General features: G+C 46.8%; 1 protein-coding gene across 1 annotated transcript; it reads left to right on the forward strand.

The window, feature by feature from the left end:
• Window positions 1-16: 16 nt before the first annotated feature.
• Window positions 17-26,170, forward strand: atg2a (autophagy related 2A). The gene is made up of 39 exons (XM_035768031.2): window positions 17-543; window positions 962-1,124; window positions 1,433-1,582; window positions 1,874-1,976; window positions 2,253-2,391; window positions 2,890-3,147; window positions 3,282-3,381; window positions 3,590-3,760; window positions 4,014-4,196; window positions 4,277-4,520; window positions 4,700-4,841; window positions 4,962-5,060; window positions 5,193-5,351; window positions 6,347-6,620; window positions 6,714-6,786; window positions 6,938-7,106; window positions 7,592-7,728; window positions 7,836-7,960; window positions 8,189-8,343; window positions 8,551-8,701; window positions 8,889-9,073; window positions 9,200-9,280; window positions 9,398-9,504; window positions 9,599-9,762; window positions 9,852-9,928; window positions 10,059-10,229; window positions 11,287-11,413; window positions 11,771-11,997; window positions 12,128-12,357; window positions 16,848-16,983; window positions 17,226-17,456; window positions 21,037-21,223; window positions 22,387-22,552; window positions 22,646-22,715; window positions 22,823-22,905; window positions 22,993-23,114; window positions 23,307-23,461; window positions 23,813-23,968; window positions 24,065-26,170. Exons 1-39 carry the CDS (start codon window positions 373-375, stop codon window positions 24,299-24,301), a joined length of 6,078 nt encoding a protein of 2,025 aa, XP_035623924.1. The 5' UTR covers window positions 17-372; the 3' UTR covers window positions 24,302-26,170.
• The last annotated feature ends 297 nt before the right edge of the window (window positions 26,171-26,467 follow it).

Consider the following 26,467-nt stretch of genomic DNA (forward strand, 5'->3'; position numbering starts at 1 on the left):
TTGCGACTGATGACGCAATGACGCAGCGCCGTCCCCACCATACATTCAGTTCAAGTATGAAAACAATAAACAACCCTGAGAAACGGGAGATATGCAAGAAGATCTGTCGTCCAGTTTCGACAGAAATACAGCTAAAAGATTAACTGGAACAACCATAGACTAGTTGAACGTTCTGTAAAACGACGTTGGACTCATCGGTCCTGACACAAAGGATTTCCGAGAGACGGCTTTCCCTTAGCCCCTTCTAGCTAGCCATGTAGCTCGTTCTTCGTTAGTACACTTTGCTTTCTTTGTTATGCAGTTGCCAGAGGACTGTTTTCGCATTCGTTTTCCTCCATCTCTTCGCTCCCTCACCCTGAACTTGCTGGCCCTATGTCTCGCTGGCTTTTCCCCTGGTCAGGCTCAATCAAGAAGCGGGCCTGTCGGTACCTCTTACAGCATTACCTCGGTCACTTCTTGCAAGAACGACTGAGTTTGGAACAGTTAAGTTTGGACCTGTACAATGGTAGTGGTGTCATCAAAGAAATCAACATCGACGTTTGGGTAAGTTAGTGAAAGTAGTACGGTCGTTTAATTGTCGGAACAACTGGTTGCTTTTGTGTGTTCCCATGCACCCTGGCCCTCAACTAACTTATTTCGCAATTTCAAGACCTGAACATAACAACAATCAACGTCATATCCTCGCTTCTCGTGAGTTCAAGGAACAGCCGTTCCGAGATATTTTTGTCAGCATCTAATTGGAAAATAACTCACCTCATCCAGTGTCGCTGCAGTTCAGTTGAAATATATATGACCAAGTTATACTTAGATCTTGCAAACGCACTCACTTTCAATCAGCAGAACAGACAAACCCATTGCCCTAAGCCATTTCCACCAGCTGTATATTGTAGGACACTTTCTTTTTCCAACATCTTCCAGTCATCTCTTAATTTCTCATCACACCTCCTTCCCTCTCCCCCAGGCGGTCAACGAACACTTGGAGTCTCTTGGGGCTCCATTTGAGATTGTGGATGGGTTTGTGAGCAGCATAGAGGTGACAATTCCCTGGTCAGCTCTTGTCACCGACCACTGCACCCTCGTCATCTCAGGCCTTCAGATAACATGCAGACCCAAGTACAGGAGCAGTAAGTCTCAGCCTGAAAGCCAGTCTACCTGACTAATGAGATCTTTGTTATTACCATGTTATTGTATCAGCTCCTGTTCCTGTCACTGCCGCAGGCCTGTCAGGTTCAGGAAGGAAGTTGTGGTAACCATTGATTAGCAACCTTTTAGAATGTTATCGTCAACAAAGACAAATACAGTAATGTCTAGTACTAGCTAACCATTTGTTGTAAATGCCTGAGCTCAAGAGAAGACATCTTACACTAACTATCCCATGCTCAACATTTCTCAGAGCCAGCTGAATCATGCCTTGTTTTTGTTTAATTTTTAGGTGGGGGGTTGGACTCCCAGGGCTGGTCCACATGCATGACCTCCAGCATGCAGCTGGCCCAGGAGTGTCTAAAGGACCCCCCTGAGGCGTCAGAGGAGCCGCCCGCTCCACTGGAGGGCCTGGAGATGTTTGCACAAACTATTGAGACAGGTGAGTCACTGGGTAGGCCTTGTTTGTGTGTGTGTGGGGGGGGACAGACAGACAGAGACTATTTTAAAGTTGTCATTATTGTTCCTGTACTGTCCCCAGTGGTTGGTTAGTGCCTTCTTCTGAAGATAACAACTTTTCCTGTAATTTTCAAACTGTGCAGTCAAAGTAATGTACTGTCAATTCCAAACTTGTGAGATAAGGACTGATATCATATCACTGGTGTCCCTTCTGGTTTCTTTGTGACCAATATGCTTAGTGATAACGGATGTCCTTGTTTGTGTTGTGTTGCAGTCCTGCGTCGGATCAAAGTCACCCTCCTGGACACCATCGTCCGAATCGAGCACCAGCCCCTGGACATGGAGACGGGCATTGCCTTAGAGGTGCACATCAAACGGTATGTTGGTTCTCACCACACTGACATTCTTACACTGCCTGTGTTGGTCTGTCCACCTGACCAGTTTAGAAGTTAGGAAGGACAGGAGATGAGGAAACACTTCTGTCTCAGGATTTGTCTGTAGATCTAAAGAGAACATCTGAATCTCGGAGAAGCTTCACTATCTTCAGTAGAGCTTGTGTGTGTGGTGGGTGTTTTGGCTGAGGTTGAAGGTAATATAGTGTTATTGTGCTGAGTGCTCTGCCCCCGGTGGCTGTGTGGTGTGCTGCGCTGCAGGCTGGAGTACTGTGACGAGGCGGTGAGGGACCCCAGCCAGACGGTGCCTGTAGACATCCACCAGCCTCCTGCCTTCCTGCACAAGATCCTCCAGCTCAGCTCTGTTCAACTGCTGTACGAGACCACCGGAGGGCCCCAGGTAACACGCACAGTTTTAAATTGACCACGCCACTTATAAACCCACTCATGTACACACACTCTCACCTGCATATACTCAAGTTTGATCCCAATATAACACACACATCTTTTAGAAATGAAATATCCACTTATAGATACTCACAAACTCATATTTCCTCTCACACTCCCCCTAGTGGCTAGCTGACAGACTACCAACCAGTAGTGCTGGTAATGTTCCTCTCCTTCACAGGGTCCTTTAAGCGGTTAACCATGGTAATTATCCTCTCCTTCACAGGGTACTTTAAGCGGTTAACCATGGTAATCATCCTCTCCTTCACAGGGTCCTTTAAGCAGTTAACCATGGTAATCATCCTCTCCTTCACAGGGTCCTTTAAGCGGTTAACCATGGTAATCATCCTCTCCTTCACAGGGTCCTTTAAGCAGTTAACCATGGTAATCATCCTCTCCTTCACAGGATCCTTTAAGCGGTTAACCATGGTAATCATCCTCTCCCTCACAGGGTCCTTTCAGAGCGGACACCACTGGCTCAGCCTCAGCCAGCGAGGAGGAGGAGGGTGTTGAAGAGGAGGGTGTTGAGGAGGAGGAGGAGGAGGGTGTTGAGGAGGAGGAGGAAGAAGGTGTTGAGGAGGAGGAGGAAGGTGGTGAGGAGGAAGATGACCCTCCAGCCGTCCAGCAGCCCCTCCTCATCGGCAGCTGCTCTGGCTTCATGGAGACCACGGTCAAGATCAAACAGAACGACATGCTGCCTGGACCTAAGGTGTGTGTGTGTGTTTCAGTGGATTTGTTCAGTTCCTTCCTGTGTTCACTTAAGTTTTTAAGAACCTCTGTTTTGCTTTGGTCCTTTTGTTCTGTCACTGTTATTACAGCCACTTGTCTCTCCTTATCTTTCAGTTGGAGCTGGATGGGAAGGTGGGTTGCCTCCACCTGCTGCTCTCCCCAGACCAGATCACTCACCTGACCGACCTTTTGTCTGCCCTCTGCATCGACACAGGTGAGTAAGGAAACTGGTTACCTGTTTCTCCCCACCTGCATTCCACATGTCTTAGTTCCACATCCTCATGTCATTGACAGTGGAACAAAACTGTTAACTGAACACACTTTGTTTGGATCCACATTTCAGTGTCTTTTAACTATGCACATTTTCATCCACACTGTATACTGCTGACCCTGTATGAATTCCTCCCTGTCTATCCTACCAGAGCCTAAGCCCAGTGGTGCTGGGGTTCACAGCCGTCCCCTGGACTCTGAGGACCTGCGTCTGATAGAGGAGGACTTGAGCAAACAGTTGAGCTCCAGCCCCGGAGACAGAGATCCGGACTGGGACGAAGAGCCTGACATGGAGCCCTACCTCACCGGTCTGGAGAACGGGGGTACGTGGAGGGTAGCTAAAGAGTTGGAATGCAATATGGAGGCTAGTGAAGGTTGCGGTGACAGGGGTTGTATTAGCTTTGTGGTGACCCACATTCTGCAGGACATGTGTACAGTAGTCTGCTGCTGCATCATGTTCTGTGAGAGCTTGGTTGAACTTGACATGTGAAGCATAGTGCTCCTTCTCTCTGTTTACTCACTTGCTGTCTCGGTCTCTTGTTCTCTTTCTCCTCCCTCTCTCATTCTCTCTCTCAGATATGTTCTTCTCCATGGGTCCTGGTATGACTAGCAGTGTGACGTCCGCGCGCTCTCTCTCCGACAGCATGGCGTCGTCTACACACAGCCAGGCTAGCTACGCTCAGGGCCTACCACAGGGTCCCAGGCATTATCCTGTACCAGGATCACTATCCAGCCTGCCACAGTGTAGCAGAATACCAGGTAACACTCACACTGTCTTGTACACATTTTACAGATAAGAAAAACTATACTACTTATCTTATTAACCCCTCCTCCTCCAGGGCGAAGTAGCCAATCAGAGCCACTGAAGCCAGAGGTGTTGCTCCGCCTCTCGCTTGGCGGGCTCACCCTAACCCTACTGGAGCAGGACCCGCCCCCCGGGCCGGACGCAGCTTCCTCATTGGCCCAGGTGTCTCAGGTGTTCTTCCGGGAGCTGGCCTTCTTCAAAGACAGCATGTTCAGCGAGAGAGACTTCCACCACCTCAGGGCTAGCTTCGCTAAAGCCTGCCCCCACTCACACCTCAGGTACAAACACACAATAGCCTCTTCAACATTGGCCACCACTCCTCAGATAAATCAACAGATCTGTCCTACATATCAATAAATAATCCTTATTTTGCTCTCTCTCTCATATATCTCGCTCTCCATCTCTGTCCCCTTTTCTCGCTCTCCATCTCTGTCCCCTTCTCTCTCTCTCCTCTCAGGATGACTGGAGCAGCGGTACAGGTGGCGTGTGAGATGCGCAGTGCAGGTCGCCACTCTCGTGCTGTGACCTCTGACCTGTCCTTCAGTAGGCTAGAGCTGCTTGAGTGTCTCTGGGAGCCAGGAAAGCCCCAATACACTGAGGTAGGAAAGGGGGTGTTATTTGAGATGATCTGAGGGCTTCAACACAACATTCCACATGATACAGTGTGCTGCAGCATGGGCTAGCATTACCCAGGATATAACTCTTCCCACCTTCTCTAGTTGCTCCACTTCCAGCGTGCTGGAATGTTCACAGTGGGAGCTACAGCCAGACCCTGTGCACAGCTACACTACAGTCTCACAGAGAAACACCTGCGCAAGGTAAACCAGGACAGTGTGTGTTTGTGTCAGTTGAACATGTTCAAAAGCTAATATGTAATTGTTTCAGTCTGTTTTGGTTGTTGTTAACCTGCTACCCCCTCCTCCTGACATGTCAATGACTCTGTATTGCAGGGGAGGCAGCGTGTGCAGCGTAGAGACAGTGTAGTGAGGGTAGAGTTGGGAGAGCTGAGTGCTGAGTTGGACCTGGACATACTGAGTCGACTGGAGGCTCTGAGCAGAGCCTGCAGCCACTGTCCCACACAGACAGGAGGAGGACCCGTCCACACACAGGTAAACACTTAGCAAGCAATCAGCCACTAAGAGGACTTGTCCACACACAGGTAAACACTTAGCAAGCAATCAGCCACTAAGAGGACCCGTCCACACACAGGTAAACACTTAGCAAGCAATCAGCCACTAAGAGGTCCCGTCCACACACAGGTAAACACTTAGCAAGCAATCAGCCACTAAGAGGACCCGTCCACACACAGGTAAACACTTAGCAAGCAATCAGCCACTAAGAGGACCTGTCCACACACAGGTAAACACTTAGAAAGCAATCAGCCACTAAGAGGACCTGTCCACACACAGGTAAACACTTAGCAAGCAATCAGCCACTAAGAGGACTTGTCCACACACAGGTAAACACTTAGCAAGCAATCAGCCACTAAGAGGACCTGTCCACACACAGGTAAACACTTAGCAAGCCAACAGCCACTAAGAGGACCCCTCCACACATGGGTAAACACTTAGCAAGCAATCAGCCACTAAGAGGACCCGTCCACACACAGGTAAACACTTAGCAAGCAATCAGCCACTAAGAGGACTTGTCCACACACAGGTAAACACTTAGCAAGCAATCAGCCACTAAGAGGACTTGTCCACACACAGGTAAACACTTAGCAAGCCACCAGCCACTAAGAGGTCCCGTCCACACACAGGTAAACACTTAGCAAGCAATCAGCCACTAAGAGGACCTGTCCACACACAGGTAAACACTTAGCAAGCCACCAGCCACTAAGAGGTCCCGTCCACACACAGGTAAACACTTAGCAAGCAATCAGCCACTAAGAGGACCTGTCCACACACAGGTAAACACTTAGCAAGCCAACAGCCACTAAGAGGACCCCTCCACACATGGGTAAACACTTAGCAAGCCACCAGCCACTATTAGGTGCCATTTGATAAGGTTTTTGATATGCCTGCCTCACAATTGAAGTAAAATTTCAGGTTTGCTTTATGTTTACGATTGTTTATCTTTGAACATTCTCCTCTCCGTCTCTCAGACCCAGAGCAGTGAGCTGCACTCCTCTCTCTCCCTCCTCTCGCCCCACGCCATCCTCAAGCTCCGCTTCCCCATCCCGGACCTCCGGCCGTACCCCCTCCGACGCCCGCCTTCCCAGAGGTCCGTGCGGCAAGAGAACCTGGTGCTTGAGCTGTGTGACCTAGATATCCGCTCCCAGGAAGGCCCTGACCTACAGCCGGATCCCCATGCACCCCCTGGCCCCTCCCATGGCTCCCTCACACAGCTACTGGAGGCCAGCTTCAGTGACATGCACGGTGAGGAACACACACACACAGTCAAATGTACACACAAACAACAACAAAAGTAACACTCACATTTTGAGCAATTGTTTGTTCATTGTCTCTCAGGAACGTATGAGGGCTGGGAGGGAGGTTCCTTCCCCTGTATCAGAGTCAAGAAGAGTCAAGACTCCATGGCCAAGTGAGTGTGTTTCCGGAACATGTATTTTAGGGGAGTTTGTCACTTGGCTGTGTAGATTTAATGTGTTTCAGAAGTCAACGTTGCACATCAACCTACTGAACAGTTTACATCTGTCTCTTTCTTCTATCTATCTCTCCCTCCCTCTCTCCAGGCTGTTAGTGCGTCTGAGTGGAGGAGAGGGTCTGGGGTCAGGGTTAGGGGGGGTAGGGGTGGGTCTGATGAGGGACCTGGGATCCATGTCGTTTGAGAACCCCTGTGAACTCCGAGAGAAGACCAGCTCTCCCTTCTCCTCCAACCGCACCATGTTCGAGACTGAGGAGGTACCGCACCATCCCATCACAAACACCTAGACTCCTCTCTCTCACCCCCGGCCGTCCCTTCTCTCGCCCCCGGCCGTCCCTTCTCTCGCCCCCGGCCGTCCCTTCTCTCGCCCCCCGGCCGTCCCTTCTCTCGCCCCCCGGCCGTCCCTTCTCTCGCCCCCGGCCGTCCTTCTCTCGCCCCCGGCCGTCCCTTCTCTCGCCCCCCGGCCGTCCCTTCTCTCGCCCCCGGCCGTCCCTTCTCTCGTCCCCGGCCATCCCTCTCTCGTCCCCGGCCGTCCCTCTCTCGCCCCCGGCCGTCCCTCTCTCGCCCCCGGCCGTCCCTCTCTCGCCCCCGGCCGTCCCTCTCTCGTCCCCGGCCGTCCCTCTCTGGACCAGTTTTCAGTTTCTCTCACACAATCACTTCCTAAAGATGTTGGTTTTATTTGACCCATTTTCTGGAAGTTTCAGTCTAACCTTTCCTCATTGCCCCTCTCTCCTCCTCTCAGATGGTGATCCCAGCAGACCCAGAGGAGATGCAACAGTTCCAGTCTCAGTGTGTGTCTCAGTGTGTAGTAGATGTCTCTCTGCCCCTGGCCTACATCTTCCTGCCCAGCAAACAGGCCTTCCAGAGTGTCTACAACAGGTGTGTCTCTCTTTTTCTGCTCGGCTGCTTATTTGTTGACATCATTTTACATGGCTTTTTTTCTCTTCTTTCCCTTCGTCCTCCTCTCTCCCTTTCCGTCCCTGTAGGATCAATAATGACCTGTTGATGTGGGAAGCCTCTCCCCCCTCAGACCCTAAGAGCGACCACAGCCCCCAACACCGTCGCCAAGACAATGACTATTTCCATCTTTGCAAGTCTGCCGTCAAACTAGGTGAGACCCCCATACTGAGACTTGTAAACCACTTCAAACTGGTCAGACTGAATTGGGTCATCTCTGTGTAGCAACTTGTTAATGTCTTTAGTCTATTTCAAGCTCTGATTTGAAACTGGCTTGCCAAGTGTTATGTGTTGAGCAACTCTTTAGTCAGCACCCCTGTAGACCATGTGAAATGTGTTGTTGCTCAGCAGTTCTATAACTGTGACGTTTCTGGTCCCTCAGACTCGGAGGAGGAGGAGGAAGATGCTCAGTTCTACCCAGCCAGTGTATCAGCCAGATGCGGGCAGTCGGAGCCCCGCCCTAACCACAAACTCAGCTTGCTCTCCCTCACCGTCGTCATAGGGAAGGGCCGCCTCCAAGCCATGACGGACAGCAAGGTGAGCAAATAATGAACCAGCTACATCTTACAATGGTTAGCTAGGTATATAGACTGGAGAGATTTTGGTTCCTGGTTCAAATCCTGACTGGACCTTACAGCCTGAAGGAACGATGTTATTACACAAATTGGATGTATGTGTGCTATGATTCTTCTAAGGAAGACGCATAAATAAATCGTTTTCTGTTTCCTGTTTCGCCTCCTTCAGGGAGAGGCAGGAAGTCAGGAGGACCGGTGTCACGGGGAGCTCATGTTGGACCTGGAAGGGGGAAAGATGTTCAGTGTGGCGCAGCATCAGAACAACCCCCATCTCAGCTTCCTGTGCTTGGAGAGCAGGAGGGTGGAGCTTTACCACAAAGGTGAGTGGAATGGCTCTGTGATATCAGGGTTTAGCTCTGATAGTACCTTCCTAATCACATGTAGTAGTGTGACAATCTATGTGTTTTCATGTAGATTGTTTTTAGCCATGAGCTAATCTCTTCTAAATGACTGACAGCCCTTACCTCTTTCCTTTCTGGTCACTCACCCTTTTCCTCCCCCTCGCAGCTGTAGTGAAAGACTCCCCCGTCCCCAGGCGGTTAGAAATGCCCAGCTTCACTCCCCCAGGGCATCTGGACCCTACCATTTACCCCACAGAGGTGGGGGTGAGCAGTGTGAGTGGCAGGGAGACTGAGGTCCACATGTTATCCACGGCTTTCAAAATAACTCTGGACCCTCAGAGGAACGTCAAGGTAACATTCATATCTTCTCATTTATTTTTTGAATATCACCGTTTGATTGCGCTTGTAAGTTATCTGTGCTTGTGATGTGGAGAGAAATATCACTGACTTAATTCTGTGTTTGTGTGTGTTTCACAGGAGTTCCTGGTTGCCCTTCGTCTCCATGGCGCCACTTTGCGACATCAGATGGCACAGACCAATCACAGCTGGCACGAACAGGTATGGGGGAAATGGGGGATCCTAATTACATACCAAAGCAGAGAAGCTTCAGGCACATATCATGATTTGACTTCTTGAGGTGTGTTTGGTTAGTGAGGCTGTGTTTCTTCATGACAGCTGGTTGATTTTCTGGATGTCATTGATGACCCGATCCTGGGCTACACATCTCCTGCAGTTATTACCGTCCTACACACACACCTGGCCACCTGTGCCGTGGACTACAGGTACACACACACCAGATCTACATATGTGGACAAAGGCAGATAATAAATGAACATAATAATGATTTTTCACTTCTCTCGTGTCTCTGTCTCTCAGGCCCTTGTATCTTCCATTGAGGGTGTTGTTCACAGCAGAATCCTTCTCTCTGTCGAGTAACATCATCGTAGACACGGCCACCTTTCACCTCAGGTTTATCCTGGATGACTCTGCACTGTATCTCTCTGATAAATGTGAAAGTGATGTTGTCGACCTGAGACGAGGTATGCCACACGATTATCTGTACCGCGTGTGTGCATCTGAGTGTGTTCAATTCTAACGCCTTCTCTCTCTGTCTCTCCCCCCCCTTCAGACTATGTCTGTGTTCTGGACATTGATCTGCTGGAGCTGGCCATTACCACATGGAAAGGCAGTGATAAAGGGAAACTGGTAAGTTCTTAGCCTGCCAATTTTGTGTGATTATATATCTGTTTGTGTGTTTGAACTTAAGAGACTGTTGGTCTCAAATCTACGCTGTCTTCGTTTCTCCTCTGCTCCAATCCCCTCCTCTCTCTCCCAGTCCCAGCCTCTGTTTGAGCTGCGTTGCTCCAACAACGTGGTCCACCTCCACACCTGTGCTGACTCCTGTGCTGCCCTGGTCAACATGCTGCAGTACCTGGTCTCCCAGGGAGACCTGCACCCGCCCCCCCGACAAACATCACCCACTGAGATCGCGGGACAGAAACTGCCGGTAAGACAGACAGATCATTTTTTCACCTCTTCCACACTCACTTTATGGGTTTCAAAATTACAATTCTTGTCTTTCATAATTTGGTCAGATATACTTGGATGTGTAGTGTCAGCGTTTGTTGCTGTCATGCCTAAGTTTGCTAATCGTGCCAATGAAAAAAAACATTAAAGTAGTTAGCAATAACAGTCAGTTTTGTGATGAATGAGCCACATCTGATTCAATGAATGACGGAGCTGAGTTTTCTTTTTTCCCAAAAATATAATTGAAGGCTCTCTGAAGCTTTTTACTGTCATTCTTTGTCATTTTTCTTTGTTTCATAGTGTAGTTTCTTCTTTTAATTCCATATATTAACATGATTTCTCAATTTGCAGTATGTTTGCCAATTGGTTGTGCAGCCAGACTTATTTGCCATTCCTTTTTCCTCATCCCTCTCAACCATACAATTCCACAGAGATTGAACAGTTTTTACAGTCATTTTTATAATGGGTGCATGCTTTTTAGTAACTGGGATAAACAATGTCTGCTTGCTCTTCATTACACACCACGGACCAACAAATATTCTTTACAACAACAATATAGGAATCACTACAAAACCTATTGAATGACCTCAGTATATTAGGCCCAGCATTTGGAACTTTGGTTTTCCTAGATATGGCTACTATATTGTGATCACTACATCCTATGGATTTGGATATGGCTTTAAAGCACATTTCTGCAGCATTAGTAAAGATGTGATCAATACATGTTGATGGTTTCATTCCTATGCTGTTTATATACATTAGACTAGTATATACTACAACTGAAGAGATTGAAACTGTGGAGCGGCAGAATAGGAGACTGACTCCACTAGCGTAAACTTTCTCTACTGCAGGGACGAGCAACTTCAGTCCTCAAGGGCCTGATTTGGTGTCACACTTTTGCCCCAGCTAACACACCGGACTCCAATTATCAACTAATCGTGATCTTCAGTTTCAGAATTCAGTTATTTGAATCTCAACCCCTGAGGACTGGAGTTGTCCATCCCTGATCTGTTGTCTGTGTTTACGTGTCGTGTTAGTTGTCAGAAAGTCCCGCCTCCTTGCCACCCTGCCCTCCAGCTGAGACTGCTGAGATCAACCAGTGCGATCTCCTTGATGCTTTGATTGACACCGAGAGGAGCCATCCAGATGAGGATATGGACTCGGGTAAAACGGGCTTTTAAGTGACAGTGCAGTTCAGCATCTCTCTAGATATAACATTTTACGTTTTCATCATTTAGATCAGTGTTTCCCAACTCAGGTTCTCCAATACCCAAAACAGAGCACATGTTTTATGTAGCCTCGGACAAGCACACCTGATTCAACTAATCATCGAGCCCTCGAAGTTTGTCTGGGTCTACATAAAAAACAGCTTCTGTTGGGGGGACTGTAGTTGGGAAACACTGATTTAGCGGATGCTCTTACCCAGAGCGGCTTACAGTCCTCTATATACATATAATAGATATTAAATAGAGGATGGTGATCACTCCTGGATATGTGGAATATTTCCTTGTGTGTTTCCAGGTTCTCCCACAGTCCCGCGGGGCTCACCTGTCTCTGTCTACCTGTTCCCCGGGGAGGCTCCCAAGCTCCCCCCACCTGTTGTCATTGACGGGGAGGAGTCAGAGCTTGACGGACTGGTGGCAACAGCCACTGAGGTACAGGCAGATATGATGTCAGAGGAGGGCTCTGAGTGTTCAGAGGACAACGAGGACTTCTGCATCCTAGAGGCTCCTGGGATGGGTATACCTGTGCGTCTCTATTTCATCTTCATCCCCCTCATCTCGCCATACTACTTACTTGTAGTTCACATGGAATTGAATTATGTGACATGAAGTACTAAACCTATTCTGGTGTCCATGTTCGTCAATTCACCCTCAGCCCAGAGACGGGGAGCCCATGGTGACGGTGCTAACTGAGGGTCCTATCAGGGTGAGGGAGGGCCACTTCTCCCGACCGCGGGGCAGCTCTGACCTGCTGCGGGCCCCCAGCCACTTCCCTGTCCCCCAGAGCAGGGTGGTGCTACGAGAGGTGTCTGTTGTCTGGCATCTGTACGGCGGGAGAGATTTCGGGGGCAAGGCCATGTCTACACACACGCAGCATGGAAACAGGTGCCCATACACACGTATACAGACAAATGCACGTTTTACGGGCTACTAACCAACAGTGATATTTAGTTTTTTTTAGCCCTCCCCCAATTCTCTCTCTCTACATAGATGTATGGCTTTACGACAGGTTATAAATACCTGGTAGAAACTGCCATGCAGTATTGAGAGAGTCTACCAGAACAAATAACTTATTTTGTTCAAAATTCCTAATCCCCAAAATGGCAGAAATAAACAATATTTCTATATTTTTGAGAATGTTGGACTGGCTTAAGGGACAGTTATGACGAGTGTGTTTCATTTGGTGATCTCATGAAGGACAGGAAACACACAACTGTATCTCTTAAAGTGTACATTTCCCAGCTGTCAGTTTTACATCTAAATATTGTGAAACGTGATTAAACATGAAACTATTTGTGAAAAGATGTAATGTGATGTTAACCTTCTAAATGAGAGTATGGATTTTCATGTAAAGATTAACTAGTCAGTGGCCACACCCCCATGAACCCAGACATTACATTAGGTGTCATGGACAGCCCTTTTCTCTGAAGTGTATAAAACCACACGTGACAAAATGTACATTTCATGCCAAAGAAACCCACCGTAAGCTGGACGTCTCGAATGGTTAAGAAGTCAGAGAACACCGGGACGGAGTTCCCACGTTGGAATGGCTACAATTCTATAGGCCATCAGAGACCATACAGCTGTAGTTTGGCTACACGGCTGGTAGTGGTTCAACTCAGACTATAGATCACTACAGAACAGGAGCAAATCTTAGATGTATAATTACTAGTCTGCAGCTAGAAATTACGTAAGTCTAGAACGAGAATACCAACAACCGCCGAAGCATCTATCTATGACAAGCTTTCTGAATGGTACTCTGAAGTATCCATTCTAAACACCGACAACCACAAAAGATTGTGACTTCTGGGAAAGTTAACCAGAGACTCTGAGGAACTCAACAGGAGAGACAGCAACAACGTCTAAGTGTAAATATATACATTGCGATTTCTTTCAGAATGAGTGGCCATTCATGTGCAAAGGATTAGCATTTCAATTAATATAATTATAGACTGTGTGTTGTGTCTTTCCCTTCCTTTTTTTCTTTTCATTTAGTCTTTCCCGCTCTCTCAGGCCCCACCCATTTCCTTTGTCTACCAAGCCGTGTATCAACTTAGCCCACTAGGGATTTTCCATCATTGTTAGTAACCAATATCTACTGTTTGTTTGATGTATTTCTGTGATTAGTTAGTTAGTAAATAAATAATTTAGCCAATTTATATATTGCTGATTCAGTATGGAAACTAGGGTTCGTGCAGATGACGTTTGGAATGAGACTAATGAAAATGAATAATTAATAGATTAATAATTGACCAGATATTAAAATATCTGGAGTTATATTCTAAAAATGATAACTTTAATCAAGATGTTCCTTGGTGACCCAACTTACTAGTTAATTCATGTTTACATGATTAGTTTAATCACGTAATAATTAAACCTAGAGAATTTATTTGATAAAATAAGTCTTCACATGTAATGATAGTCACAGACACCACTCATTTTGTACATAGTGTTGCTACTACCATCTCTTATGACCGAAAATATCTTCTGGACATCAGAACAGTGATTTACTCACCTCGAACTGAACAAAGATGATTTCTTTCTTTAATGAGTCCGACGTGAAGGATATACTACTTTGTCAAGAGAAGGCCCAAATCTCTGTTAACAGTGTGAAGAAAATGGAGAGGAGGGCGGGGTGCCTTGTAAGATTTCGTAGACAAGTAGGGAAACCACCACTACCCTCCGTATGATTGTATAGTTGGCCAATAATTGGGAAACAAACTGGACGATCTACAATTAAGACTATCCTACCAACGGGTTGTGTGTCTATTTGTCAACTGCTGGTGCACAATGTTTAATATTAAAGAAGTCTTGAGGTATTACTCGCCTGAGGTAGAATACCTCATTATAAGCTGTAGAGCACACTATCTACCGATAGAGTTCACATCTTCATTATTCGTAGCCGTCTATTTACCACCACAAACCGATGCCGACACGAAGACTGCACTCAACGACCGGTGTAAGGCCATAAGCAAACAAGAAAATGCTCATCCAGAAGCGGCGCTCCTAGTTGCCGTGGATTTTAATGCAGACAAATTTAAATCTGTTTTACCTCATTTCTACAAGCATGTCACATGTGCAACCAGAGGAAAAAGCTCTAGACCACCTTTACTCCGCACACAGAGACTCATACAAAGCTCTCCCTCGCCCTCCATTTGGCAAATCTGACCATAATTCTATCCTCCTGCTGACAAGCAAAAAATAAAGCAGGAAGTACCAGTGACTCGCTCAATACGGAAGTGGTCAGATGGTGCAGATGCTACGCTACAGGACTGTTTTGCTAGCACAGACTGGAATATGTTCCGGGATTCATCCGATGGCATTGAGGAGCATACCACCTCAGTCACCGGCTTCATCAATAAGTGCATCGATTTCCCAACCATACGCTATGGATTACAGGCAACATTCGCACCGACCTAAAGGCTAGAGCTGCTGCTTTCAAGGAGCAGGACACTAATCCGTACGCTTATAAGAAATCCTGCTATACCCTCCGACCAACCATCAAACAGGCAAAGCGTCAATACAGGACTAAGATTGAATGCTAATAAACATGTGGCAGGGCTCGATAAATATTACAGACTACAAAGGGAAACTCAGCCGCGATCTGCCGTGATGTGAGCCTACCAGACGAGCTACATGCCTTTTTTATGCTCACTTTGAGGCAAGAAACACTGAAGCATGCATGAGCGCATCAGCTCTTCTGGGCGACTGTGTGATCTCGCTCTCCATAGCCAATGTGAGCAAGACCTTTTAAACAGGTCAACATTCACAAAGCCACGGGGCCAGACGGATTACCAGGACGTGTACTCAAAGCATGCACGGACCAATTGGCAAGTGTCTTCAGACATTTTCAACCTCTCCCTGACCAACTCTGTAATACCTACATGTTTCAAGAAAGCAAAGGTAACCTGACAAAAAGTTTACCGGCCCGTAGCACTCACGTCGGTAGCTATGAAGTACTTTGCAAGGCTGGTCATGGCTCACATCAACACTATCATTATGGAAACCCTAGACCCACTCCAATTCGCATACCGCCCAAACAAATCCACAGATGACGCAATCTCTCGCACTCCACACTGCCCTTTCCCATCTGGGCAAAAGGAACACCTATGTGAGAATGCTGTTCATTGACTATAGCTCAGCGTTCAACACCATATTGCCAACAAAGCTCATTACTAAGCTAAGGACCCTGGGACTAAGTACCTCCCTCTGCAACTGGATCCTGGACTTCCTGACGGGCCACCCCCGGGTGGTAAGGGTAGGCAACAACACATCTGCCACGCTGATCCTCAACACTGGGGCCCCTCAGGGGTGTGTGCTTAGTCCCCTCCTGTACTCTCTGTTCACCCACGACTGCAAGGCCAAACACCATCATTAAGTTTGCTGACGACAACAGTGGTGTAGGCCTGATCACTGACAACGATGACAAGCCTATAGGGAGGAGGTCAGAGACCTGGCAGTGTGGTGCCAGGACAACAACCTCTCCCTCAATGTGAGCAAGATAAAGGAGCTGATCATAGACTATAGGATAAGGAGGGTCGAACAGGCCCCCATTTAACATCGGTGGGGCTGAAGTGGAGCGGGTCGAGAGTTTCGAGTTCCCTGGTGTCCACATCACCAAACAAACTATCATGGTCCAAACACACCAAGACAGATGTGAAGAGGGCATGACAACACCTTTCCCCCCTCAGACTGAATAGATTTGGCATGGGTCCTCAAATCTTCAAAAGGTTTTACAGCTGCACCATCGAGAGCATCCTGACCGGTTGCATCACTGCCTGGTATGGCAACTGCTCGGCATCTGACCGTAAGGTGCTACAGAGGGTAGTGCGTACGGCCCAGTACACCAGTACATTGGGGCCAAGCTTCCTGCCATCCAGGACCTATATACTAGGCGGTGTCAGAGATAGGCCCAAAAAATTGTGAGACTCCTGTCACGCAAGTCATAGACTCTTCTCTCTGCTACCGCATGGCAAGCGGTGCCGGAGCACCAAGTCTAGGACAAAGAGGCTCCTTACCAGCTTCTACCCCGAAGCCATAAGACTGCTGAACAATTAATCAAATTCCCCCAACCCCCTCTGTCTTTACACTGCTGCTACTCGCTGTTTATTATCTATGCATAGTCACTTTATAAATTACCTCGACTAACCTGTACCCCCTCACATTGACTCTGTACCAGTACACGCTGTATATAGAGTCATTATTGTTATGTTACTTTTTGATTTGATTTTTTAAATTCTAATTTATTAAGTTAATATTTTCTTAAATTTGTATTCTTTGCACACACAACCCAGCAACAGGCACTTGAATTTGTAAGATTTCTCTCTTAATGATCATCAAGCTCCTTTCTACCTCCTTCCCCCCTCTCTCTCTAGGGGTCGCTCTGCCCCCTCTGGGATGCGTGGGTCCCCGTCCCGCTCCGCTGCTCCGTCACGGCCACAGAATTCTTGGCGTTGGGCTGGAGGTGGTGGACGACAACACAACCTGCTCATGGAGATCCAGCTCACCAAGGTAGGGAGACTGTATGTACTGTGTGTGCACAAGGTGTGTCCATACAGTACTCTAAAGATATTGTTTGCCTTTTGATTTTTTTTTCTCTGTACAAAATGGAAAGCTAATTCATTTTTTTCCCCCATCGCAAGGATATGTTCAGTTGGAGTGTAGTATAAATGTCAACCGATGCTTTTGTTAACGTGGAGACAGCAAAAAGCTACAACTGGTACCATTAGTTAAATGTGCCATTCCTATTCCAGGTGAGCTTCCAGCACGAGTCGTATCCGGTGTTGGTGTCTGCGGCTGGGCCGTGTCAGGAGGGAAGGATGCCTGGGGTGGGGGTTGGCGCGGTGGGCGAGCAGCCTTTGTCCCGCCAGGTGTTCATCGTTCAGGAGCTGGAGATACGCGACCGCCTGGCCTCGTCCCAGCTCAACAAGTTCCTCTACATGTACACAAGCGAGAGCATGCCCCGCAGAGCACACTCCAACATGGTGAGAGAAGAGGCTTTTTATAGCCATTTATCATTATTTACTTTTTGTTGTGAAAATCAGTTTATAACAATGATTTTAATTTACAGTGGAATTATAAGCTTTTTCAAACAGAAATTTGCATCCTGTAGTGTCCTAGAACTCCAAAAAGTTATAGGAAACTGTAAAGTCCATGGAGAATAAGAGCACCTCCTCCCAGCTGCCTACTGCACTGAGGCTGGGAAACACTGTCACCACCGATAAATCCACAATAATCTAGAATTTCAATAAGCATTTCTCTACGGCTGGCCATGCTTTCCTCCTGGCTACCCCAACCCCGGCCAGCAGCTCCGCACCCCCCACAGCTACTTGCCCAAGCCTCCCCAGCTTCTCCTTCACCCAAATCCAGATAGCAGATGTTCTGAAAGAGCTGCAAAACCTGGACCCGTACAAATCAGCTGGGCTAGACAATCTGGACCCTCTCTTTCTAAAATTATCTGCCGCCATTGTTTGCAACCACTATTACTAGTCTGTTCAACCTCTTTCGTATCCTCCGAGATTCCTAAAGGTTGGAAAGCTGCCTCGGTCATCCCCCTCTTCAAAGGGGGAGACACTCTAGACCCAAACTGTTATAGACCTATATCCATCCTGCCCTGCCCTTCTAAAGTTTTCGAAAGCCAAGTTAACAAACAGATCACTGACCATTTCGAATCCCACCGTACCTTCTCAGCTGTGCTATCTGGTTTCTGAGCTGGCCGTGGGTGCACCTCAGCCACGCTCAAGGTACTTAACGATATCATAACCACCATTGATAAAAGACGGTACTGTGCAGCCATCTTCATCGACCTGGCCAAGGCCTTCGACTCTGTCAATCACCGTATTCTTATCAGCAGACTCAACAGCCTTGGTTTCTCAAATGACTGCCTCGTCTGGTTCACCAACTACTTCTCAGACAGAGTTCAGTGTGTCAAATCGGAGGGCCTGTTGTCCGGACCTCTGGCAGTCTCTATGGGGGGGTGCCACAGGGTTCTATTCCCGGGCCGACTCTTTTCTCTGTATATATCAATGATGTCCCTCTTGCTGCGGATGATTCCTTGATCCAACTCTACGCAGACGACACCACTTTTGGCGATGTCATTTACAAAATAGCCTCCAACACTCTGCTCAGCAAACTGGATGCAGTCTATCACAGTGCCATCCATTTTGTAACCAAAGCCCCATATACCACCCACCACTGAGACCTGTATGCTCTCGTCGGCTGGCCCTCGCTACATATTCGTTGTCAGACCCACCGGCTCCAGGTCATCTACAGTATATCACAAAAGTGAGTACACCCTTCACATTTTTTGTAAATATGAGTATATCTTTGTGACAACATTGAAGAAATTACACTTTGCTACAATGTAAAGTGGTGAGTGTACAGCTTGTATAACAGTGTACATTTGCTGTCCTTTCAAAATAACTCAACACACAGCCATTAATGTCTAAACCGCTGGCAACAAAAGTGAGTACACCCCTAGGTGAAAATGTCCAAATTGGGCCCAAAGTGTCAATATTTTGTGTGGCCACCATCATTTTCCAGCACTGCCTTAACCCTCTTGGGCATGGAGTTCACCAGAGCTTCACAGGTTGCCACTGGAGTCCTCTTCCACTCCTCCATGACAACATCACGGAGCTGGTGGATGTTAGAGACCTTGCACTCCTCCACCTTCCGTTTGAGGATGCCCCACATATGCTCAATAGGGTTTAGGTCTGGAGACATGCTTAGCCAGTCCATCACCTTTACCCTCAGCTTCTTTAGCAAGGCAGTGGTCATCTTGGAGGTGTGTTTGGGGTCGTTATCATGTTGGAATACTGCCCTGTGGCCCAGTCTCCGAAGGGAGGGGATCATGCTCTACTTCAGTATGTCACAGTACATGTTGGCATTCATGGTTCCCTCTGAACTGTAGCTCCCCAGTGCCGGCAGCACTCATGCAGCCCCAGACCATGACACTCCCACCACCATGCTTGACTGTAGGCAAGACACACTTGTCTTTGTACTCCTCACCTCATTTCCGCCACACACACTTGACACCATCTGAACCAAATAAGTTTATCTTGGTCTCATCAGACCACAGGACATGGTTCCAGTAATCCATGTCCTTAGGCTGCTTGTCTTCAGCAAACTGTTTGTGGGCTTTCTTGTGCATCATCTTTAGAAGAGGCTTCCTTCTGGGACGACAGCCATGCAGACCAATTTGATGCAGTGTACGGCGTATGGTCTGAGCACGGACAGGCTGACCCCTCACCCCTTCAACCTCTGCAGCAATGCTGGCAGCACTCATACGTCTATTTCCCAAAGACAACCTCTGGATATGACTCTGAGCACAAGCACTCAACTTCTTTGGTTGACCATCGCGAGGCCTGTTCTGAGTGGAACCTGTCCAGTAAAACCGCTGTATGGTCTTGGCCACCGTGCTGCAGCTCAGTTTCAGGGTCTTGGCAATCTTCTTATAGCCCAGGCCATCTTTATGTAGAGCAACAATAATTTTTTTCAGATCCTCAGAGAGTTCTTTGCCATGAGGTGCCATGTTGAACTTCCAGTGACCTGTCAGTATGAGGGAGTGTGGAGCAATGACACCAAATTTAAAACACCTGCTCCCCATTCACACCTGAGACCTTGTAAAACTAACGAGTCACATGACACCAGGAAGGAAAAATGGCTAATTGGGCCCAATTTGGACATTTTCACTTAGGGGTGTACTCACTTTTGTTGCCTGCGGTTTAGACATTAATGGCTGTGTGTTGGAGTTACTTTGAAAGGACAGCAAATCTACACTGTTATACAAGCTGTACACTCACTACTTTACATTGTAGCAAAGTGTCATTTCTTCAGTGTTGTCACATGAAAAGATATACTCAAATATTTACAAAAATGGGAGGGGTGTACTCACTTTTGTGAAATACTGTATAAGACTTTGCTAGGTAAAGCTCCGCCTTATTTCAGCTCACTGTTCACCATAACAACACCCACCCGTAGCATGTGCTCCAGCAGGTATATCTCACTGGTCATCCCCAAAGCTAACACCCACTTTGGCCGCCTTTCCTTCCAGTTCTCTGCTGCCAATGACTGGAACTAATTGCAAAAATTGCTGAAGTTGGAAACCTATATCTCCCTCACTAACTTTCAGCATCAGCTATCTGAGCAGCTTACCGATTGCTGCAGCTGTACACAGCCCATCTGTAAATAGCCCACCCAACAACCTACCTCATCCCCCATATTGTTTTTTGCTCTTTTGCACACCAGTATTTCTACTTGCACATCATCATCTGCACATCTATCACTCCTGTGTTAATTTGCTAAATTATAATTACTTTGCTACTATTGGCCTATTTATTGCCTGACCTCCTCACTCCATTTGCACACACTGTATATAGATTTTTCTATTGTGTTATTGATTGTACTTTTGTTTGTCCTATGTGTAACTGTTGTTTTTTGTCGCACTGCTTTGCTTTATCTTGGCCAGGTTGCAGTTGTAAATGAGAATTTGTTCTCAACTGGTCTACCTGGTTAAATAAAGGTGAAATAAAAAAAAATAAAGTCTTCTATGTTTGTGTGTCCCAGTTAACAGTGAAGGCCCTGCAGGTGTGTCCAGACTCAGGTGTAGGTGGTCCAGAGTGTTGTTTAAGAATCAGCCTCCTCCCCCTCCGACTCAACATCGACCAGGATGCCTTGTTTTTCCTGAAGGATTTCTTCAGTAGTCTGGCTGCTGGAGTTAACCCCTACCTGCCTATGGATCCTGCAGCTGAGGGTGAGCACCATCACTGTGTTTTTTTGTACTCTACAAAAAAGCTTTTTGACTGCTCAGGTCACATGGATCAGGAAAACAGTCATACATAGCATTAATGTGTGGTGCTCTGTATCATACACTATATATACAAAAGTATGTGAACACCCCTTCAAATTAGTGGATTAGGTTATTTCAGCCATACCCGTTGCTGACAGGTGTATAAAATCAAGCACACAGCCATGCAATCTCCATAGACAAACAGTCTTAGTAAAATGGCTCAGTGACATTCAACGTGGCACTGTCATAGGATGCCACCTTTCCAACAAGTCAGTTTGTCTCATTTCTGCCCTGCTAGAGCTGCCCCAGTCAACTGTAGGTGCTGTTATTGTGAAGTGGATACATCTAGGAGCGACAACGGCTCAGGCATGAAGTGGTAGACCACACAAGCTCACAGAACGTGACCGCCAAGTGCTGTAGGGTGTAGCATGTAAAAATCATCTGTCCTTGGTTGCAACACTCACTACCAAGTTCCAAAATGCCTCTGGAAGCAAAACCAGCACAATAAATGTTAGTTGGGAGCTTTATTAAATGGGTTTCCATGGTCAAGCAGCCGCATACAAGCCTAAGATCACCATGTGCAATGCCAAGCATCGGCTAGAGTGGTGTAAAGCCTAATGCTATTAGACTCCTGGAGCAGTGGAAACGCGTTCTCTGAAGTGATGAATCACGTTTCATCATCTGGCAGTCCAACGGACAAATCTGGGTTTGGCAGATGCCATGAAGAATTCGACCTGCCCAAATGCAGCGCCAACTGTAAAGTTTGGTGGATGAGGAATAATGGTCTCGGGCTGTTTTTCATGGTTCGGTCTAGGCACCTTATTTCCAGTGAAGGGAAAACTTAACTCTACAGCATACAATGACATTCTAGACGATTCTGTGCTTCCCCAAACTGTTGGCACAAATTTGTGAGGCCCTTTCCTGTTTCAGCATGTTAATGTCCCTGGGCACAAAGTGAGGTCCATACAGAAAGGGTTTGTCGAGCCTCCTGAGTGGCGCAGCGGTCTAAAACACTGCAACACAGTGTTGCGGCATCACTACAGCCTGGGGTTCGTTCCCATTGTATATGTCCTCAACCACTCAATACTTTCTCCTATTTTCTTCATTTTCTCTCTGTCCTCTCACAGTGAAGACAGACCCTTCTCAGAAGCCCACTGAAGATGGGGTCATTGGCACGGAGACCACTTCTGGTCTGGGTCCTGACCTCACTGCCTCTGTAGAAACCACCTATAGTGAGCAGAGCTCCTCGTCCTCTGGCTCCACCTCTTCCACTGATCAGCCAATCTACTTCCGGTAATTACTAACTTAATCCTCCCAAAAAGTATTTAAAAATCAAAGTCTATTTCGAATGCGTCAATTATTTATTCATTGTCTTTCCTCTTTAAGGGAGTTCCGTTTCACCTCTGAAGTCCCCATCTGGCTTGACTACCAGGGCAAGCATGTGGTCATTGAGCAGGTGAAAGGACAAAGGACATTTTAACTGTGATACTTTGTCAGTGAATTCATCTCTGTGGTTATGTTATGTCACACACTTGACCTTTGCACTGTGATTTTTTTCCCTAGGGAACGTTTGCAGGGATTCTTATTGGTTTGGCCCAGCTGAATTGCTCTGAACTGAAGCTGAAGAGACTTTGCTGCCGACACGGGTACAACAACACTAACTGTGGGGTTTCTGTGGCGTCTGAAGCAAGTGTCTTTTTCATAACACTTTTTTCTCTTTCTCTTCCTCCCAGACTTCTAGGTGTAGATAAGGTGATTCAGTACGCTGTCACTGAGTGGCTGACAGACATCCGAAAGAACCAGCTGCCGGGCATTCTGGGAGGTGTAGGCCCTATGCACTCTGTAGTTCAGCTGTGTAAGTACGGGAAGTGACGTCACTTGTATGATGTTCTTTGTTTCTTTGCCGTTGTCCCTTTAGTAGTCCCTGAGTTATAACCATAGTAATAGAATTGTTATCTTGCAGTGTGGTTATAGCTGGCCTCCTTTCACAACCTCATTTAGTGTTGGTCTCAATAGGTTTTTTGTGTGTGACTTTCTCTCTCTCTAGTCCATGGAGTCAGGGACTTGTTCTGGATGCCCATAGAGCAGTACAGGCGGGACGGCCGCATTATCCGGGGTCTCCAGCGGGGGGCAGCGTCCTTCGGTACCTCCACTGCCTCTGCTGCTCTGGAGCTCAGCAACAGACTGGTGCAGGCCATACAGGTACTACTGACCTCTGACCTCTAACCACAGACAGACTATTAGCAGGCAACAGACTGTCCGTAGGCCACACAGCGGTAGAATACCAATCATACGTGCAGCTCACATAGACATATAGGTTGAAACAATGCATCCCATGTACTACACACCATACATGTTAATACCACTATTCTTACAGTCATGTATCATAGATTGTGGCCAAAGGGTTCGCATACCTAAACCATGTAGGAAAAACTGAAAGACTAGAAGCAACCATACAGGTGGAAGCCACTGGGACCAGTAATACAGATTCCTCCATTGCTTTGATGTGCTTCACTCTCTTACAGTGTAATAATCCTGCTCTTTCTCCTCAAGGCCACAGCGGAGACTGTGTATGACATTCTGTCCCCAACGCCCCCCCTGAACCGTTACATCACAGAGGGCCGACCGCCCTCCAACCAGCCCCGCCGCGCCCACCAGCCTGCCGACCTCAGAGAGGGCGTGGCTAAGGCCTATGACACTGTCAGAGAGGTACTGATAAATAAATGTATTTTAATCAACTATTTTAAAATGACAATGAAAGGCCTAGCACTCTCACTAACACTCTGTTTTCTGTCTGTTTCCCAGGGTATGATGGACACAGCTCAAACGCTATGTGACGTGGCGTCTCGCGGGCATGAGCAGAAAGGTCTGCCTGGTGCTGTGGGCGGAGTCCTGCGGCAGATCCCGCCCACCGTCGTCCGTCCCTTAATAGTGGCGTCCGAGGCAACGTCCAACCTACTGGGGGGCATGCGGAACCAGATCAAGCCAGATGCACGGAAGGAGGACTTCTTAAAATGGCGCTCCGACGAAGGCCAAGAGTGATGATTCTGGTGGTGGCTGGGTTAAAGGTTAAGAATATGGTGGTGAAGTTATGTGGCTGAACCGATGAAGGGAGTGAATGTGTGAGTGAGTTTTTAATGCAAAAAAACCTAACTACTGCGGAGTGATTGACACCCAGTATTTGATGTGGCTCCAGATGGATCGAGATACATTTTTTGTTTTCTTTCTTCAACGCAATCAAATAGAGTTCAGTTCACTCTTCTTGCAGCAGTATGTACATGATGCAGATACTCTACCTTTTATTAGTACGTAAACATATCACTGTCATTCTGGGTTGACTTCTTGTTTAGCTGTCAACGGGCATACAGGGCTCTAGTCTAGTATAAGGTCTGTAGTAGGTGGGATTAAATGTGTTAATCAGTAGCTCTCCCAGTCTTCTGTTGATCAGACTATGGGCCGTTTTCCCAAATTGAGATTAAACCTATTCCTTGACTGAAAAGCACCTTGAATGGCGATCCTTAATTGAGCATGCATTTTAGGAGTAGGCTTAATCTGAGTCCGGGAACTCATTCTATTGGAGGGTAACATCCTCTATTCCTTTGAGATATGGATGGAGGAGACTGAAGAAACTATTATAGTGGCCTTTGCTGAGATCCTTACCAAGGTTAGGAATGTCATAGTTCCTCAACTCAAAATGCAACTCTGTGATTGTTCTATCCTAGCCTGTACACATCCCCACCCCAGTGTTTGTGCCATAAGCTTTTTCAATGCTGAGTTCCCTGGCCTCTCCCCCTTTTGGTTTTAAATCAATGTCTACTTTTATTGCCTTCCTGAAACCTATACTTATCTCTCTGTATGCTTACTTGTTCATATTTGACCAATGGACACAATGGCCTGGTTGTATTAACTAAATGCAGTCATGGGAGAATATGGATGATGAACTGAACAAACTAGGGATATGTCCTTTCCTCTCTATGTCAAATGGCTTTCCTTGCTTTTAATGCTTGCCAGCGTTTGGTCATCCAATTTGTACTTTGTTAACTGTTTTGTTTCTGTCAGAGCAAGATGTCCCCCTCAGGGCCTTGAACCTTATCACAAGTCTGGTTCCTTCCTCTCAACAGAAAATGATCTTGTTCGTCTCGTTAGTTGCCTTCCTGCGTTTTTTTATTTGTATTTTTCTAATTATGTTAAAACACTAGTATTAATTAGCATATTCATTTCCAAAATAACAGTGTTGGTGGGATGTCTGAAGGGTTAAGACATGGGGGGAAAAGGGGGTTTGTGGTCAATCGTTTTACATTTTTATCTTTTGTTCAAATACTTTTAAGGGATATATGTTTAGGTATGTCTGTGCATAAAATGGAGTTTGTGTGTGTGTGTGTGTGGGTGGGTTAGTGGTTTCTTGTGAGGGTGACCCTTTGGTTATATAGGTCACACCTCTGTGTTAGCGGGCAGATCCAACCCGCTTGCTTACAGCTGCACTAGGGCCTGACAGCATACCTTTGTATATTAAGACATCGTGGAGCCGGGGGCAAGATATGGCTAGGAAAACATGCCTCAATCCAAGGATGAGAAATGTTTTGGTACTACAAATTGTCCCATTTTCCTAAGAAGTCGTTCAATCTTCTTGATGTAACGGTAGGGATAATGGGACAATTTGGAGTAGAACTCATTTCTCATCCCTGCATTGAGGTACGTATTCCGAGCCATATCTCCCGCCGGCACCGCGTTGTCCTAATTTACAGAGGAATGCTGTCCGACCCTAGTGCAGCTGTAAACAAGCGGATTGGACCCGCCTGCTAACCTCTTGTGTATTTACTATATCATATCTGTAAGAATGACTTGTATAATATCAAGACAATGAGTACACATATTAATACAAAAAATAAAACATGAATATAAAAAACTTAACATGGTTTTGTGCTTATTTTTTTATCTTTTTTTTTACAGTTGACAAAATAAAAGGTTGTGCCATGCTATGTTGCCTTGGGTCTCTCTTTATGTAGTGTTGTGGTGTCTCTCTTATCATGTGTTTTGTCCTATATTTTTTATCTTTAATCTCAACTCCCGTCCCCGCAGGACGACCAAATAAGAATTTGTTCTTAACTGACTTGCCTAGTTAAAAATATATGATATAAATTATATACAATATAAATGATGTTTTCCGGAAACCGTTTGTACTGCTAGGAACCTGTTTTTAGGATGGTC

The sequence above is a fragment of the Oncorhynchus keta genome, chromosome 4, assembly GCF_023373465.1.
Source record: "Oncorhynchus keta strain PuntledgeMale-10-30-2019 chromosome 4, Oket_V2, whole genome shotgun sequence".
Classification (NCBI taxonomy): Eukaryota; Metazoa; Chordata; class Actinopteri; order Salmoniformes; family Salmonidae; genus Oncorhynchus; species Oncorhynchus keta.